This window comes from Lithobates pipiens, unplaced genomic scaffold (genome assembly GCF_037356315.1).
Source record: "Lithobates pipiens isolate NorthernLeopardFrog02 unplaced genomic scaffold, aLitPip1_a1.2 Scaffold_23, whole genome shotgun sequence".
Lineage (NCBI taxonomy): Eukaryota > Metazoa > Chordata > Amphibia > Anura > Ranidae > Lithobates > Lithobates pipiens.
Window position 1 is genome coordinate 95,248,461 of NW_027507785.1, and position 18,660 is coordinate 95,267,120.

An 18,660-nucleotide genomic window follows, 5' to 3' on the forward strand; every position below is an offset into this window, starting at 1 on the left:
CAAAACATAATCCACTAATACACAAGCTACACTATAGCACACACAAAACATCTTCAAGTCAACATTCTTCTAAAATATTTATCTGCCTACCCAATGATTGAAAATGCAATACTGAACTGGCAAGGAGCACAGAGCAACAGACAGACAACATGAAGAGGAGACGTACACTGTAGCAGTGGACATAGGATACAAAGTAGTCAAGCCCTGGCGTCTCCCCATGCTTCTGATCCATCGATGTAGCTTCACTCTCTGCTTCCTGGTAAATGTCAGCCCTGCAATGTTACAACAAGCAGACCTCTCCTCTAAGGCTTGCCGTGTATACATAAAAGGCTCATTATGCAGCAGCTGAGTGACAAATTAACCTCAGGCAGCTTTCACCAGCTGACTACATAAGCTTACAAAAACCGTATAGCTGTTCCTTGTAGCTTTTTAAAGTGTAAGTACTTTATGAGTTGTGTGATCTATAACACAAGAGAGGACATACATTTCCTGAACATTAGAGCGCCTTGTGCTAACTGGGAAAACCATTAAAGGGAATATAGCATAAGACAAAACAGAAGTGGGCTTACTAACAGGCAATAAATTGGGCACATGGGATCACTTCTCAATGTTTCATGATTCATCCAGTGTCTTTTTTTTCAAGTGAATGTGAAAAGTAGAAATATGACACACAGATCTACATGAAGTCAGGGAAAACAGGCTTAAAGAATGTCTATAATAAAAAGAAAAATAACTATAGGTGCTGGGGGGTTGCAGGTCCCATTAGTCAACCTCCCATGTATGTCAACTGAACCTTCAAAAGACTTCCCATTTCCAAGTATGATAATGGGCACGTCCCCTCTCACATCTCTCAGTACAGTGATCAGTGTCCCAAAAATAAATCGCCAGCCTCCAGCATTGCCATTATTACTTCTCTTCTACTCCTTCAGCTTTTTTGTTATTCACAGCAAGATTTATTTTATAGATCGCTCATTCAGAGCAAAACAACAGGTTTGTTAGTTGCCATTTCCCCCTTCTATTCACACCGCATTTAAAGTGGTTGAAAACCTCATTCAATTTGAACCAGGCACATATATCTGTAGTGTTTACTTATCTCTCTCCAAAGCTCTACAGTGCATCTGGGAAGTATTCATAGTGCTTCACCTTTTCACATTCTAAAATGGATTAAATTCATTATTTTCCTCAAAATTCTACAAACAATACCCCATAATGAGAAAGTGAAAGAAGTGTGTTTGAAATCTTTTCACATTTATTAAAAATAGAAAATGTAAAAAATCCCAAGTACATAAGTATTCACAGCCTTTGCTAAATACTTTGTTGAAGTACCTTTGGCACCAATTACAGCCTCAAGTGTTTTTGAGTATGATGTTACAAGCTTGGCACTCCTTGGCCAGTTTCTCCTATTCTTCTTTGTAGGACTTCTCAAGCTCCTTCAGGTTGGATGGGGAGCATTGGTGCACAACCATTTTCAGATCTCTCCAGAGATGTTCAATCAATCCAAGTCTGAGCTCTGGCAGGGCCAGGCAAGGACATTAATAGAGTTGTCCCATAGCCACTCCTTTGTTATTTTGGCTGTGTGCTTAGGATCATTGTCCTGTTGGAAGTTGAACGTTCAATCGAGTCTGAGGTCCAGCGCGCTCTAGAGCAGGTTTTCATCAAGGATGTCTCTGTACATTGCTGCATTCATCTTTCCCTCAATCCTGATTAGTCTCCCGGTTCCTACCGCTGAAAAACATCCCCACAGCATGATGCTGCCACCACCGTGCTTCACTGTAGGGATAGTATTGTCCAGGTGATGAGCGGTGCCTGGTTCCCTCCAGACATGACGCTTGCCATTCAGGCCAAAGAGTTCAATCTTTGTTTCATCAGACCAGAGAATTTTGTTTTTAATGGTCTGAGAGTCCTCCTGGTGCCTTTTGGCAAAGTCCAGGTAGGCTGTCATATGCCTTTTACTGAGGAGTGGCTTCCATCTGGTCACTCTACCATAGAGGCCTGATTGGTGGAGTGCTGCAGAGATGCTTGTTCTTCTGGAAGGTTCTCCTCTCTCCACAGAGAAATGCTGGAGCTCTGTCAGAGTGACTATCGGGTTCTTGGTCAACTCCCTGACTAAGGCCCCAACCCCACGATTGTTAAGTTTGGCTGGGTGTCCTGCTCTAGGAAGAGTCTTGGTGGTTCCAAACTTCTTCAATTTATGGATGTTGGAGGCCACTGTGCTCAATGGGACAGAAATTTGTCTGTACCCTTCCCCAAATCTGTGCCTCAATACAATCCTGTCTCGTAGGTCTACAGACAATTCCTTAGACTTCACATGGCTTGCTTTGTGTTCTGACATAATGCAATGTTAACTGTGGGACCTTATATAGACAGGTGTGTGCCTTTCCAACTCATGTCCAGTCAACTGAATTTACCACAGGTGGACCCCAATCAAGTTGTAGAAACATCTGAAGGTTTGATCAGTGGAAACAGGATGCACCTGAGCTCAGTATTAAGGGTCATGGCAAAGGCTGTGAATACTTATGTACATGTGATTTTTTTTCGTTTTTTTTTTTTTAAGTTGTAAAGAATTCAAAGAAACGTATTTCACGTTGCCATTATGGGGTATTGTTTGCAGAAATTTGAGGCAAACAAATGAATTAAATCTATGTTGGAATAAGGCTGCAACATAACAAAATGTGGAAAAAGTGAAGCACTGTGAATACCGGGCCCTTCCCTCGTGGTGTGGACTCACCCTCCTAGCCAAGCGGATGTACAACAGGAAGTTACTGGGCTCCACTGCCGCCCAAATTGTGAGTACCAGCTCCCCACCCCCTTTCTGCCCAGTTCCTTCTGGCTCTGATTAGTACAGAGAGCTCTGATCCGCTTTCTCGCTGAGCATACCAGGCTATCTGGGGTCCCCTCTGACACTGTCCCCTGCTCCTCTTCCTTAACCTCCCACCTGCCCTGCACCCCTCACCCCATAATGATCTACTCTACAGAACACTGCACCCCTCCCTGTTCACCCTGCCCCCCTATAGGATACTGCACCCCTTACTATACACCCCACCCCCCTCATAAAACCTTGCACCCCTCACTATACACCCTGCCCCACCTCATATAACACTTCACCCTCACAATACACCCTGCCCCCCCATAGAACCCTAGATCCCTCACTATACACCCTGCCCCACCTCATAGAACACTGCACCCCTCACTATACACCTTGCCCCCCCATAGGGCACTGCACCCCTCACTGTTCACCCTGCCACCCCCTAGAACACTGCACCCCTTACTATAAACCCCACCTGCACCCCTCACTGTTCACCCTGCCCCCACCTCAAAGAACACTGCACTCTTCACTATACATCCCATCCCCACCTCATTGAACACTGCAACCCTCACTGTTCACCCTGCTCCCCCACCATAGAACACTTCACCCCCCACTATACACCTCACCCCCACCTGACTCTCCCTGTCTTCTTGTCTATAACATGGGGGACCTATGGTTCTCCAAACAAAATAATAGACAACAGTGTAAAACAAGTGTAGAGCACAGAAAGTTATCCATTGACAAGATTTCTTGTAAGATCAATGGGTAATTTTTGTGCTTATAAAAGAGATATAACAAAATACTTACAATGATATATTTACCAGATCAAAATTGAGCAAATAAGGGAAGTTTACATCGACTCTAAGAGAATCCTGATTAGGCAAAGGGACTAAATAGCAGGAGCCGTATCTTATGTACTGTCCATGGTGCTGACGACACAGGACAGGTTACTTTAAAAAAAACTAAAACGTACAGTACCATGCAAGCGTTTTAGGCAGCTGTGAAAAAATGCTGTACATTAAGAATGCTTTATGAAATAGAGTGTTAATAGGTTATGAAAAGTAAAGGAACAGAAGAGAAATCCACATCAAATCAATATTTGGTGTGACCACCCTTTGCCTTCAAAATAGCATCAATTCTTCTAGGTACACACACACAGTATTTTAACCACTTAAGCCCCGGACCAATTTGCAGCCAAAGGACCAGGCCCCTTTTTGCGATTCGGCACTGCGTCGCTTTAACTGACAATTGCATGGTTGTGCGACGTGGCTCCCAAACAAAATTGGCGTCCTTTTTTTCCCACAAATAGAGCTTTCTTTTGGTGGTATTTGATCACCTCTGCGGTTTTTATTTTTTGCGCTATAAACAAAAATAGAGTGACAATTTTGAAAAATTGCAATATTTTTAACTTTTTGCTATAATAAATATCCCCAAAAAATATATAAAAAAACATTTTTTTCCTCATTTTAGGCCGATACGTATTCTTCTACATATCTTTGGTAAATAAAAAAATCGCAATTAGCGATTATTGATTGGTTTGCGCAAAAGTTATAGCGTTTTCAAAATAGGGGATAGTTTTATAGCATTTTTATTAATATTTTTTTTTTACTAGTAATGGTGGTCCTGTGGCCACGGTCATGGAGCTCAGGACCGAGTCGGGAGCGCGCCGCCACCGGCGAGCCCCCGACCCATGGCTGGGCACTTAAAGAGCCACGTACAGGCACGTGATTGTGCCCAGCTGTGCCATTCTGCCGACGTATATGTGCAGGAGGCGGTCCTTAAGCGGTTAAAGAACTCAGCCGGTAGGTTGTTCCAAACATTTTGGAGAACTAACCAGAAATCCTGACCAAATCTCCAACTCCATTTTGCAGTGTCTTGCAGACATTCATTATTGTACCGTTCTCTAGCTCTTTGCGGCCATTTTTCTGCACCCCAATTCCTATATTTTTGTGCATAGGACATGGAAACAAGGATAAGCAATTCAAATATGCACAAAAACATAGGATGCAAAAAAATGGCAGCAGGTGCTCTGGACTGATAAAACAAAATGTGAAATATTTGGCTGTAGCAGGAGGCAATTTGTTTGCAAAAGGCTGGAGAGCGGTACAATAATGAATGTCTGCAGACATCAGTGAAGCATGGTGGAGGTTCCTTGCAAGTTTGGGGCTGCATTTCTGCAGATGGAGTTGGAGATTTGGTCAGGATCTGTGGTGTCCTCAGTGCTGAGAAATACAGGCAGATACGTATTCATCATGCCATACCATCAGAGTGGCATGTGATTGGATGTGGACTTTATTCTGCAGCAGGACAACGACCCCAAACATACAGCTAATATTATTAAGAACTATCTTCAGTGTAAAGAGGATATATGTAAAGACATTTTTTGCAGTGTATTATATAGCTTATGTAACAATTTATTTTTAAAATACTGTATATATATGGGAAGATTTCTCATAATAAAGACAGAAACACAGGCAAGAAGGTTTTGTTCAGGAGGGTTCTAGGGCGCAGTACAGGGGGTAAGGTACTGGGGGGGGGGGGGGGGGTCAGGAGGGAAAAGTACAAGGGGGGTATGGCACAGTATTAGGGGCCAGGAGGGAAAAGTACAGGGGGCAGCAGGGCACAGTATTGGGTGTTCAGAAGGGCACAGCACAGGGGGGCAGCAAGGCACATTACTGGGGGGGTCAGGAGGGCATAATATGGGGGGGGGCAGAAGTCTATGGTACAGGTGCAGTCCCTGAATACAGTGCCTTGCGAAAGTATTCGGCCCCCTTGAACTTTTCAACCTTTTGCCACAATATAGGCTTCAAACATAAAGATATAAAATTTTTATTTTTTTGTGAAGAATCACCAACAAGTGGGACACAATTGTGAAGTGGAACGAAATCTATTGGATTTTTTAAACTTTTTTAACTAATAAAAAAATGAAAAGTGGGGCGTGCAAAATTATTCGGCCCCCTTGCGTTAATACTTTGTAGAGCCACCTTTTGCTGCGATTACAGCTGCAAGTCGCTTGGGGTATGTCTCTATCAGTTTTGCACATCGAGAGACTGAAATTCTTGCCCATTCTTCCTTGCAAAACAGCTCGAGCTCAGTGAGGTTGGATGGAGAGCGTTTGTGAACAGCAGTTTTCAGCTCTTTCCACAGATTCTTGATTGGATTCAGGTCTGGACTTTGACTTGGCCATTCTAACACCTGGATACATTTATTTGTGAACCATTCCTTTGTAGATTTTGCTGTATGTTTGGGATCATTGTCTTGTTGGAAGATAAATCTCCATCCCAATTTCAGGTCTTTTGCAGACTCCAACAGGTTTTCATCCAGAATGGTCCTGTATTTGGCTGCATCCATCTTCCCCTCAATTTTAACCATCTTCCCTGTCCCTGCTGAAGAAAAGCAGGCCCAAACCATAATGCTGCCACCACCATGTTTGACAGTGGGGATGGTGTGTTGAGGGTGATGAGCTGTGTTGCTTTTACGCCAAACATATCGTTTTTTATTGTGGGCAAAAAGTTCGATTTTGGTTTCATCTGACCACAGCACCTTCTTCCACATGTTTGGTGTGTCTCCCAGGTGGCTTGTGGCAAACTTTAGACAAGACTTTTTATGGATATCTTTGAGAAATGGCTTTCTTCTTGCCACTCTTCCATTAAGGCCAGATTTGTGCAGTGTACGACTGATTGTTGTCCTATGGACAGACTCTCCCACCTCAGCTGTAGTTCTCTGCAGTTCATCCAGAGTGATCATGGGCCTCTTGGCTGCATCTCTGATCAGTCTTCTCCTTGTCTAAGCTGAAAGTTTAGAGGCACGGCCAGGTCTTGGTAGATTTGCAGTGGTCTGATACTCCTTCCATTTCAAAATGATCGCTTGCACAGTGCTCCTCGGGATGTTTAAAGCTTGGGAAATCTTTTTGTATCCAAATCCGGCTTTAAACTTCTCCACAACAGTATTACGGCCCTGCCTGGTGTGTTCTTTGGTCTTCATGATGCTCTCTGCGCTTTCAACAGAACCCTGAGACTATCACAGAGTAGGTGCATTTATACAGAGACTTGATTACACACAGGTGGATTCTATTTATCACCATCAGTCATTTAGGACAACATTGGATCATTCAGAGATCCTCGCTGAACTTCTGGAGTGAGTTTGCTGCACTGAAAGTAAAGGGGCCGAACAATTTTGCACGCACCACTTTTCAGTTTTTTATTTCCTAAAAAAGTTTAAAATATCCAATAGATTTTGTTCCACTTCACAATTGTGTCCCACTTGTTGGTGATTCTTCACAAAAAATTAAAATGTTATATCTTTATGTTTGAAGCCTGAAATGTGGAAAAAGGTTGAAAAGTTCAAGGGGGCCGAATACTTTCGCAAGGCACTGTACAAGAAAGAGAAGGGCATGGGAACAGTTAACCCTTTTGCTGCACTTTTAACCACTTGCTTACTGAGCAATTATACCCCCTTCCTGCTGAGGCCAATTTCCAGTGCTCTCACATTTTGAATGACAATTGCGCGGTCATGCAACACCACCTAAATCAAATTTTTATCATTTTTTTCACACAAATAGAGATTTCTTTTGGTTGTATTTAATCACCACAGTGTTTTTTATTTTTGCTAAACAGACAAAAAAAGACAGAAAATTTTGAAAAAAACAAACAAAACGTTTTTCATATTTTGTTATTAAATTTTACAAACACGTCATTTTTCTCCTTCACTGTTGGGCACTGATAGGCATCATGGATGGGCACGGATAGGGGGTGTGGCACTGATCAGGAGGCACTGATGAAGCTGCCCTGATTGGCACTGATAGGCAGCACTGATGGGCACTAATAGGTGGCACTGATGATGAGGTACTGATGGGCGCTGAAAGGTGGCATTGGTGGGCACTGATTAGCAGTACTGATGAGCACTGATTAGCAGTACCGATGAGCATTGATAGATGGCACTGGTGGGCACGGATTTGCAGCACTGGATGGCACTGATTAGCAGCACTAGTGACCAGCCGAAACCGAAGAACCCAGCGATCACAGAGCATGGGAGGATGTACATGGATGCACTCCCGGCATTTGAGGTCCGCTCCGTAGCTGTCTTTCGGCTATAGCGCGGATGTCAAATGTTTAAAAATGGCCAGACCATTTTTGCAATTTTTCTATTTTTTTTTCTTTTTCCCTTACAGCTTTCAGAGTTTGTTAAAGCACACCAGCCATGATCCCTAACCCCCCCACCCGCATACTAAACCATACATTTTCTGGAAGCACATGACCAGTAGAATAAAAGAAAATGTGCTACTGATTTTTTAGGCCATGCACAGCAGATGAATGAACACAAGTCTCTGTACAGAGGCTCCTATTCATTCACAAACTATAGCTTCAGAGATGAATAAACACAGGAGGGATTGGTACCGACTGCTCACTGTGTACATTCAGGAAGGAGCTGGTGAACATGATATGTTTACCAGAACCCACCAAGCCCCTCCCCCTCTTCATCTTAACAATGATCTCTCCCCCCCCCCTCCCACCCAGCAGCAGCTGCAGCCGGCAGGTAGGGGGGAGGGGAAGCCAGCCAGCAGCACTGGAGAAGGAGGAATAGGCACATGGCAGGGGACTGGTGGTTCTGGGGGTTCTAGTACAGGGGGTGGGGGCAAAACAGCTGTGGAGGATTTTATTTACTAAGTTCAACCCTCCTACAGCTGCAAGGAGAGGCAAAGCGGTGGTGATGGTGCAGCGGCTAGGAGAGAGAGCAGACAAGGATACTGCTGTCTATGTAGCTCTGATTTCTGGGACACAGCCCGGGACAGGGCCATGGTGGGATAGCTTACTGAAAAGAGTGACTGTCCTGTCAAATCTGGGACAGTTAGCACGTAAGCTTGATATGTCTGCTTCTTTTATACTGTTAAATTGCATTCAGCCTATTTAGTATAACAAATCTCAAACATGACAGGTTCTTAGCTGTGATAGTTATAAAACTAGTGCAAGGAATAAGAAACTTGAGACTTGCTGAGATTCTAGGATTATTTCTCACTATCAGAAGAGAGTTTTTTGTAGTTATCTGGTGTTTGCATGGGTTTCCATTTTGCATTTCAGTTTTTGCCACTAGAAGGCTATTGTCTACCAAAACTATTTCCAGTGTATGGTTTTGTATGAACTTTGTAGGGAAATTAATATATCAATTACTCCAAACAGGAAAGCAGATGACATGAATGGCTCTAGTTACTAATAAGTTCTGCTGGATTGGCTGACACTATGTAACATACAAATATAATCATTTCAAACCATAAAACAATATCAATTTAAAAACAGAATTATATTTCATATATTTTATTGGTTTTAGATAGAAAGATAGATAGGAAGACAGGGGCTCATGGAGATTGGGCTTCCACTGGGGCAGAGATGGCATGAAAGAAAAAAAAAAAGAAAAAAAAAACAACTTTTTTTAAGCAGTGTGGGGAAGGATTAGAATTTTTGTCAAGTTGTATATATGTCCTGTGTGACCCTGCATGTTCTACATATTGTTTTATGGTTAAGGACTCCTATCCAGTGTTATTAAAGGATAAGTTCACCTTTGGGAAAAGGTTACATGTTCCACCCGTTTTTAGGGTGGAACATGTAACATGTTCCCGATCCTGCAGCCACCCCCCAATTCCTGCAGGGGATCTTCTTCCCTTAGAACAGGCATGCAGGCAGGTGGGTATTCCTATCTGGGAAAGCCCCTCCTTCAGATGAAAGAAACAAATGCTAGGATGTATTACATCATTCTGGCCTAGGCCAGAAACCAGGAAGCAACTGAAGAAATGTAAAAAAAAATAAAAGTTTAAAACTGGTCTGCACACGCTAGCTGGCCAGGCTGGGGAGACTACAAGGATAAGGGTATCCAGGCTGTCACCCAACCGGCTGTTGATAGCAGATCACAGGATCTTAATCTTGCACAAAACGCAAACTTCTTCAGAAAAAATCCACGGACCGATGGGCCCGCAGGGTTCCTAGGACCTTCTCCTTCACTAGGCAGAAAAAAAACTGAGGCTGCAGGATGCAGGCTGAGGGGTTGTTACCTAAGGGGCTGCCCATTGGGCGGAACTAGAAAGTTCTGGTTTTGTTGTACATGTTAACATGTTCTGCCTAGTCCTCTCCTGAAGGTGGCGTAACAACCCGATGGTCTAAGAAAGGAGCTGTGTCAGTCAGTGAACGTAAGAGAAATATACCTTCCGATCTATTCACTAATATTAGAAGCATAAGGATTAATATTGTTTAATGTTTATTGAGAGAGTTTAGTTCCATTTTAAAGTACTGCCTAAAAAAAAAAGAGACCTTTCCCTAATCCTCTGTCCTTGTCTGTAGATAGTCACTGTTGCTGTATGCAATGCTTGTCAGCATCACATGAGTCAGGCAAAGTAAATTTAGACAAAATCTTTGTTAACATATATCAATAAGATCAATACATAGTATAAAAAACAATCACCTGTAGAGCCACTGTGGAGTTCTTCGCAGGGTATTTCCCCACCAGTCCTTGTTCTTTTCGCTTCTTGAATTTCCTAAAGTAGTCCTGTATCAGGAAGGTGGCATAGAACTTCCCCACGGTTACCTCATCATCTAAATGAACAGACAAATCTTTCCCAAGTCAGCAACATTCACGATCACTCTGAACTCTAGCATCTGAAAAGAAATGTGATGGATGCAGCGGATACTAACGAAACTAGCACAGGACACCAGCAAGCAAGCAAGATGAAGATGGAGGGTCCGAAAGGAAAGATGATAAGGGAGATCTAGCTAAAAGTGCATTTACTACATGCAAAGTAATTAGTGTGCAAAAAAGTGCAACGTATAATCTTGGGGACCTTGAATATATTATTTACCTGAATTACACTATCTTTTTAAAAAGTTGAAGAGTAGATACGTTAAACATTGAGGTTAATTTACTAAAGGTAAATATACTGTGCACTTTAATTACACTACAAGTGCAGTTGCGCTAGATCTGAGGAAAGTTCTAAAATGATGGAAAGCTTTGCTGATTTCTTTCATCCAATCGCGTGCAAGCAACAATATATATATTTGTTTTTCCTTGCATGTTCCCCTCAGATCTAGAGCAACTGCATTTGCGGGTGCACTTGCGGTGCTCAGACTATTTGCCTTTAGTAAATCAACCCCATTGTGTATGTACATTTTTCTGCATGTTAGGGACCAAATTTTGGCAGCCCATTAATTTACAGCTGCTATAGCCCAAATAAGTAGATAGTGCTGCCGGCTTGAAACAGCTGTTTTTAAATTCCACTTTTGCAAGTGAAGGCACTTATGCTACTAATTACTCTAGGAACCCTGCCAATTAAATGCTGCAAGTAGATGCTCAGTCTTCTAGTTGAAAAAAAAAGATATTGTGGGTCGAATAAAGAGCTACAGGTCATTCCCTTTTTCCTAATAGAAGTGGCAGTGCTGCTCTTATCACCAGCCCTGGCACACCTATGACAGGCGGTTGGCGCTCATTGTGAAGTGATTGCATCCTAATGAGAACAGAACTCACATTGGATGGACATGTTCAATGTGCTAGGCAGCTAGGGAATCTTTTTCTCCTATAGCAGACAGAGGATGTTGGATGGATGTGAAGAGTGGCGCTTGCATGCTTAAAGTGTCACGTAACAAGAGGAGCTGCTAAAATCCTAGTTGAAAAACCCGTCACTTTCATACATGAGGTTTATTCAAGCTGGAAGGCCAAAAGATTGTGAACATTTTTCTGCACTAAAATGCTTTGCCTGGCATATCTCCTAACTTTCTCTACTTTGAAGTTAGACCTGATACCCCTGTTGGCACTTCATATAAATAGATATGATGTAAAATAAATATAGTTTGTGGGCAGACACAGACCCAGCATTTGTTTAATTTTTTTTTCATTATTATTATTCCAGGCATTTTTATAAAGCAGTAAATGTGATATTCACCAAACATTCAATGGTGGTGAATCATTCAATATATAATAAAGCATTAGGAGGCAATGGGAAGATTCACCTTCAGTGAATGTTTGTTGAATGTATAAATGCCCAGTTATTATGTATTAATAAATTTGGCCCAGAAATATTGTCATCACAAGCACAGAGCAATTTGTCAGAACTGAACTACCCACAATTACTTCATACATCCAAAGGTCAACAAAGTCAACACACATTGTACCTGTTCAAGAGGGGTTCTCAGTAGCCTGTGCAATGACCACTGGAAGCCATATGCAGCACAGTAATGCCCTGTACACGCGGTTGGACATTCCGATGACAAAATGCATCTGATTTTTTTCAGACGGATTTTGCCTCAAACTTGTCTTGCATACACATAGTTGTCGGAAAATCCGATCCTTCAGAACGAGGTGACGTACAACACGTACGACGTGACTATAAAGAGGTCAGTAGCCAATAGCTTTCATCTCGTAATTTATTCTGAGCATGCGTGGCACTTTGTCCGTCGGAATTGTCTACACATGATCAGAATTGAAACAATCTGATTTTGTTGTCGGAAAATTTTAGATCCAGCTCTCAAACTTTGCATGTCAGAAATTCTGACGGAAAAAGTCAGATCGAGACCACACACGATCGGATTTTCCGACAACACGATCTGATCACACAATTTCTGTCAGAAAGTCCGACCTTGTGTACAGGGCATAATACTGTGGAAAATCTCCCAAATCCCCATTCTATGCCAGTGATAGGAAAACTATTCTGGCCTATTCCAGTTTTCATCAGCCCTAGTTCTGGTTGATTCCTTTGTGAACCTAGTCATTCCACCAATAATCATGCAGCAGTGTGTATACATTTGGTATTACCCAGTTATTGGCGCTGTTAAGCTATTCATATTTGAAGACATTTCAAATTTCCGACATAGCTTTTTCTTTTTTAGGTTTTGTATAGAGTAACAAAGAGTTACAACCTTTGTCGGGTTTTCATTGCTGTCTGTGTCCCCACTGAAGGTTTATTTCCTCATTTACTGTGTAGGTAACCATTGACACTATACAGAAAACAAGGAGAATCACCCCTGTGAGAAGACTGAAAGCAATAAAAGCTCAACAGAGGTTTGGATCATTGTCTGCTTTACTGGGCACAGTGTTTTATAGCTGTCTGTGTCCCTTTTGCAGAAACCTCCCCTTGTTTTTTTATCTTGGTGACTACTATTGTGCCAATAAATGAGGGCGTTCCTCCCCAGAGGAACAAAGACAGCAACAAAAGACAACTGTCGGGAAATCTAATCTTTCCCCACTCTATCCAAAACATAAAAAGTCTGTCTGGAATTACAGTAGTAAGCATCACCAACAGTACACATATTTCTGCATGAGTTCCCATCTCAGAGGTTTCCGTCCAGGGGTTGTTGTGTGGGTGTACCAAGGATAACATACTTACCGCCAGCAACCTTTTCCCCAAAGCTATCATTACAACTGACTCTTGGGACATTGAGGGAAATGTATGAAGGTTGAATCGTATGACACTACAGGACCCATACATGCAGGCAACATCTACCAAAGATTCTGTATTCTGAAGCATGCATCTGTATCGATATTAACAAATGTAGGGGAATACAGCTGGCAAGAGGCAACACTAGTTCCATGCCACCACCCTAAAACAGAATTGCTTCAGAATATTCTGAGAGGATAGTTGAAAGGAAAAGAGAAGGCTGCAGAGAAAGCTCAAGCACAGTAGTTACAACAAGTACAAAGCAGTTCCGTAAGGCCATGCAAGCAGTAGAGGTATACGACTAAAAAGACTGCAGTTAGACAAAAACAATGGTTTTAAATGTGCAGTATCAAGGTTTATTTTCCCCTGGTATAATTGTTCTCAGATCTTCTTGAGTTGGGATATCAACGCTCTGTTGTTGTCACCGGCCGCCACAGTCCTGGAAGAAAGTGGCTGCGCTAGCCTAACGCCATAGCTAATGCTGCTCCTTGTATCATGCTGAAGAGCAGAGTGGCCAGCATGCTCTGCCTAAGAGACTGAGAATGTCACCTTCACAACGCTCAGCCTCCATCACCACTGGCACTGGGGGTCCTCAAGTTGCTTCCAGACCTGACCACTCCTTAAAGTTGCTTCAAGACTACAAAAGTAGAATAAGCTACAAATGACTAAAGCAAAGGCATGTACCTATTCTTATGGATGGTGAGAGAAATGGATTCTGCACCTTTAAAACACCAGACAAGTATAAGATAGCAATAAATAAATCACGTGGCTGATTCGCTGGTGACAGGGGAGAAGGCAGTAAATATTACCAGATATTATAAAGGCCACTATGGTGTACAAGTGTCCACTGGAACGAGAGAGAACCTAAAAACCCACATGGCTCGGTGTACTTGGGTGAACTACACCATAACCCGGAGCTGCTGAGTCAGATGAGGAGAAACCTATAAATTATGGCTTTGGTAACATGACACGGATTCTAGGCTAGCAACATGGTACAAAATCTGTCAATGATTATAATACTGGTATTAGCAACAATGTGCCAAATCTGGCTGTGGTCACATGGTTATAATTATGGTCTTAGGAACAATGTGCCAAATCTGGCTATGGCAACATGGCTGATTCTGGTCCTCCAACAATGTACCAAATCTGGCTCTGGTACCATGGTTTATGATTCTGGTCCTGGTAACAATGTAGAAAACTGGTCCTCGCAACATGGTTTAGATTCTCGTCCTGAGAACAATGTTCCAAAGCTGGCCATGGCAACATTGTAATGAACCAGATCTGGCCCTGGTAACACAGTTTATGTAACTATATACTGACATATAATCACACACATAGGTTGGACTTGATGGACTTGTGTCTTTTTTCAAGCTCACCTACTATGCAACTATGGATGTTATTTACAAAAGGCAAATCCACGTTGCACGCTCTGCTGATTTGATCATCCAATCATTTGCAAGCAAAAATTCAGTTTTTTATTTTCCTTGTATGTCCCCCTCGGATCTACAGCGACTTTACTTCCAAGTGCACTTGCAGTGCAAAGTGGAGTTTCCTTTAGTAAATAACCCCTTATGTAACTATGTTATGATCCTGAGTCTGCTGGCAAGATACTGGTTCAGGATCTAATAGTATGGTAGTGGTTCTGGAAGCATTGTAATAATTATATTAGTTCTGGTCACAGAGTACTGGTTTTGGCTCTGGTAAAATTTTAAAAATAACGTAACGTTAGTAAGATAACGTAAAGCAAGTCCTGAATATAATATCTGTTTAGATGGCATTTATTCTGGTTTTGATACATTTTGGTTGGTTCTATCTTTAGTACCTGGCTTTGGTAATATGGTACAAATTCTGACACTGGTAACATAGTTTTGATTCTGTTTTGGTAACATTGTACCAAATTTGGTTCTGCTGGGATGGTGTAGATCAGGGGTGCCCAACCAGTGGCCCGTGGCCCGCGGAGCCCTCTGATGTGGCCTGCGACCTCTTGCTCTGGGATGGCGGGTTTGCAAGCCCAGATTGCAGGTTGTCTACCCACCATGCCAGAGCATCAGTATTGTGAGTGAAGCCAGTGGTAGAGGAATCAAGCAGCTGCGGAGTAGAGCCGCATAAGCCAATGCTTCCTGTATAGCACCGTCTCCTGTCATAGGTGGAGTGATACCAAGTGCATTCTGCTTGAGGCAGCAAGTTTATTATTAAAATCGCAGTGTATATATTGACATATCTGTTCTGCAGTGGTTACTGGGCTGCTTTTAAACTGATCCGCATGTGTAGCGCATAGACTTCTGGTTTTACCTGTGGGTTTGGTGCACTTTCAGAAAGTGCACCACACCTGCAGGATATGATAGAATTGTATGGCAAAGTACAGCTAACCTGCAGGAAAGCCAAAGGTGCTGGTAGACCGCAGACCATCGGTGTAAAAGTAGCCTTAGGCCCCTTTACCATGATCTGTCTGACCCAATCAGACCCTCCATTCACCTCTATGGAATGGCAGATGTAAACAGACTTGTGTCCATGGACGGAAAAACGGAAAGTGGATCCATCCCCTTCCATTTTATCAGATGAGACGGCCCATAGAGTAGAGTGGGCTGTGTCTATGTTGGCTTTGCATACACAGAGTGGACGCAGAACTGTCATCTGCTCATTGTGACCCACGACTGGTTACTAAGTCGCTTAAGTGGCTGGGTTCACACTGATGCGAATTGGATGCGGGTTTCCCCGCATCCAATTCGCATGACAGGAGAGTATAACCGGCTCTCAATGGAACCGGGTTCACACATCTCCAGGGTGACCGCGGAGCGCATTGCACAAGGATCCTGTGCGTCTTTGGTTCAGTTTCAGGTCGGAGTTCAGGCAAAAATTCGGGCCTGATTCGTCTCTGAAATGGAGAACAGGGACGCACCGAACCCCTGCTGTGAGCCGTGTCTGCACTTTGGGATCAATCTGGCACTGGTGACATGGTTTCAGTTCTATTTCTGATAACATGGTAGTGATTGTATCCCTAGGAACATACTACTTATACTGGCTTGATTAACATTTTACAAATTCTGGCTCTGTTTATATGGTTTGCGTTGAGGCTTTTGTACTGGTTATAATTCTGGTAACATGGTGATGATCTAGCTAGTAACATAGAGCTGTGTCTGCTTCTAGACACATAGGGTAGTTTTGGGCTGTAGCAACCTGATATGGATTTGGGGTTCAGTGACATGGTGCTTATTATGAGACTCATAATAGTAACATAGTTCAGACTAGGGCTCTAATAATACAGCACATCACAGATATTCCTTGTCCCTGGGCTCAGATTGTACTGTGAAGGTGTGATGAAACAGAAAAACTGATAGGAGCATTCTCAGAGAAAGGTAATAGATACAATCTATATATACTCAACTGTGATTACACATTTGGCAACATAAATAATTACAATAAACTAGGAATGCCTTTTCTATGAAAAAAAATGACAGCAATGTTGGACAGGTACCCTCTCGCTCTGGCCATTATCACAATGTCCCCTGTCACACAGCTCAGTCCTCTCTCAGTATACATTTAAAGAAACACGTACACAAAGCACATGTAGAACACATTAAGTCATCACAAGAATGATCAGTACTACAAAGAATAATATAGTTAGGAAATAGAGAAAAAGATTTGCAAGAACAAGATTAGCACATCTGCAGTTAATCACGATATATATAAACTGAAATTATTACTACACATATCCAGATCCAGATTTAAGGCACAAAATTTGCATTAGTAGATGAAGAAGGAAATATTCTGTATAGCAGCAGTTACACCATTACATTCTAATTCAGTATATTGTATCTGTAAGTTAGCCTTCATTCTCTTCTTAACCCCATCTACTACACCAAAAAGGTAATGTAGCACACAGGAGGCTCTGAAGGCTCTATTGCCCCAACCATCATCTCTGGGTACAAACTGAACTGTTAAAGCACCCGTGAGCTAATAGGATACTATAAGCACAGACAGGGAGTCAGGCTAATCTCTAAAGCAGGGATAGGCAACCTTGGCTCTCCAGCTGTGGTAAAACTACATTGCAAGACCCTGACAATCACAGGCATGACTCCTAGAGGCAGAGGCATGGTGAGATTTGTAGTTTCACCATAGCTGGAGTGCCAAGGTTGCCTACTCCTGTTCTAAAGAGTCCATGGTCAACCCATTGGAGTAACCCAAAAATGAGACACCAGTTTTTTGGTGGATTATGCTGTTATAGCTCTTCTCCAACCAAAACTTTTAGATTAACATTTTTACTGCTGTCTGGGTCCCCAATGAGGAAATTTCCTCTAACTTCTTGACCTAAAGACACCTGCGATCAGGCCACAAACATGAATGGAATCCTCCCCACTAAAGGCACAGACAGCAACAAAAACTGGGCAAAGGTTTTTACTCTTCCCCACTCTTACTGTTGTCTGTGTAAATGTTGGGGAGACTTTCCTTCACAGTTCACCATGACAGGAAATCAGGGAAATCTCTCCAGCGGAAACGTGCATCAACAACAATCTCATTCTAAACAAAAGTTTAGGTTGGAGCTGGGCTTTAAGATTTTTTTCAACCGGAAACATATCTTCCAAGAGGTATGGAATTCCACCCAAATTGGACAATTCCACCCAAAATGTATATGTCACCATTGCTGGAAAACCACCAATGGTTTCTTAAATTTCTTGGAAGCAATTATATTTTATCTTGATTTTTCATGATGCTACACCTACTGCAGCCATTACGGGGGGAGGGGGGCTTCCATGCCCCCCACTGGCTTTTTTTTGTATATTACATTGTGAAAAGTAAAAATGCACAAGTGGGAAAACAGTGACAACAGGAAAATTAAAGGTGGATGGGAACACAGCAATGAATTACATAGGTAAAATCTTGCTGCTGGAAACCCTTAGATATACAAGAAGCTAATCCATAACTCAGTTCACCTAATTCCACCTATAATAGAAATATGTTTTTTTGTACACTTTGACCCTTTACATGCAAAGAGCTTTCTAGCCTTATCCTACTGTGAAGTGTATATGAACATCATTTATAAATATTTCATTGGTACTTTCTGAATGCTGCAAGTCAGCCAGGACTCATTCTACCTGTGCTTCAGTATACTGTACCGCATGGATTATACTGTCAGCAGGACCTGAGGCAAAGGCTAAGGTTGATCTCTGGGGAAGGAAATTGTAATCTTGCCGCAGGTCCCTTCGTACTGCTCATTTTGGATAGGAGATGATAAATAAGGTAATATACCTATGTTATTCCTGTCTCTTATCCAGAGGCTAACACTCTGCGTCACTATCCATCACCCTGGAATGTGGGCAAGTCCTTGGTGACCCCACATACAATGCGGTGCTGCTTGTCCCGCATTGTACGAGATGATGTCAGAGAGCTGCAACCAGCGATGAGAAGTTATCTCCAGGGGATCGGGCTTACAGCATGGAGGAAG

General features: G+C 42.5%; 1 protein-coding gene across 15 annotated transcripts in view; it reads right to left on the minus strand.

The window, feature by feature from the left end:
- Positions 1 to 18,660, minus strand: part of CACNA1D (calcium voltage-gated channel subunit alpha1 D) — a 540,723-nt gene that overhangs the window by 48,204 nt on the left and 473,859 nt on the right. For all 15 annotated transcript variants that reach the window (XM_077452074.1, XM_077452065.1, XM_077452061.1 and 12 more), the window contains one exon: positions 10,256 to 10,386. In XM_077452074.1, coding sequence (XP_077308200.1) covers positions 10,256 to 10,386 — 131 coding nt within the window. The remainder of the gene's footprint in view (positions 1 to 10,255; positions 10,387 to 18,660) is intronic.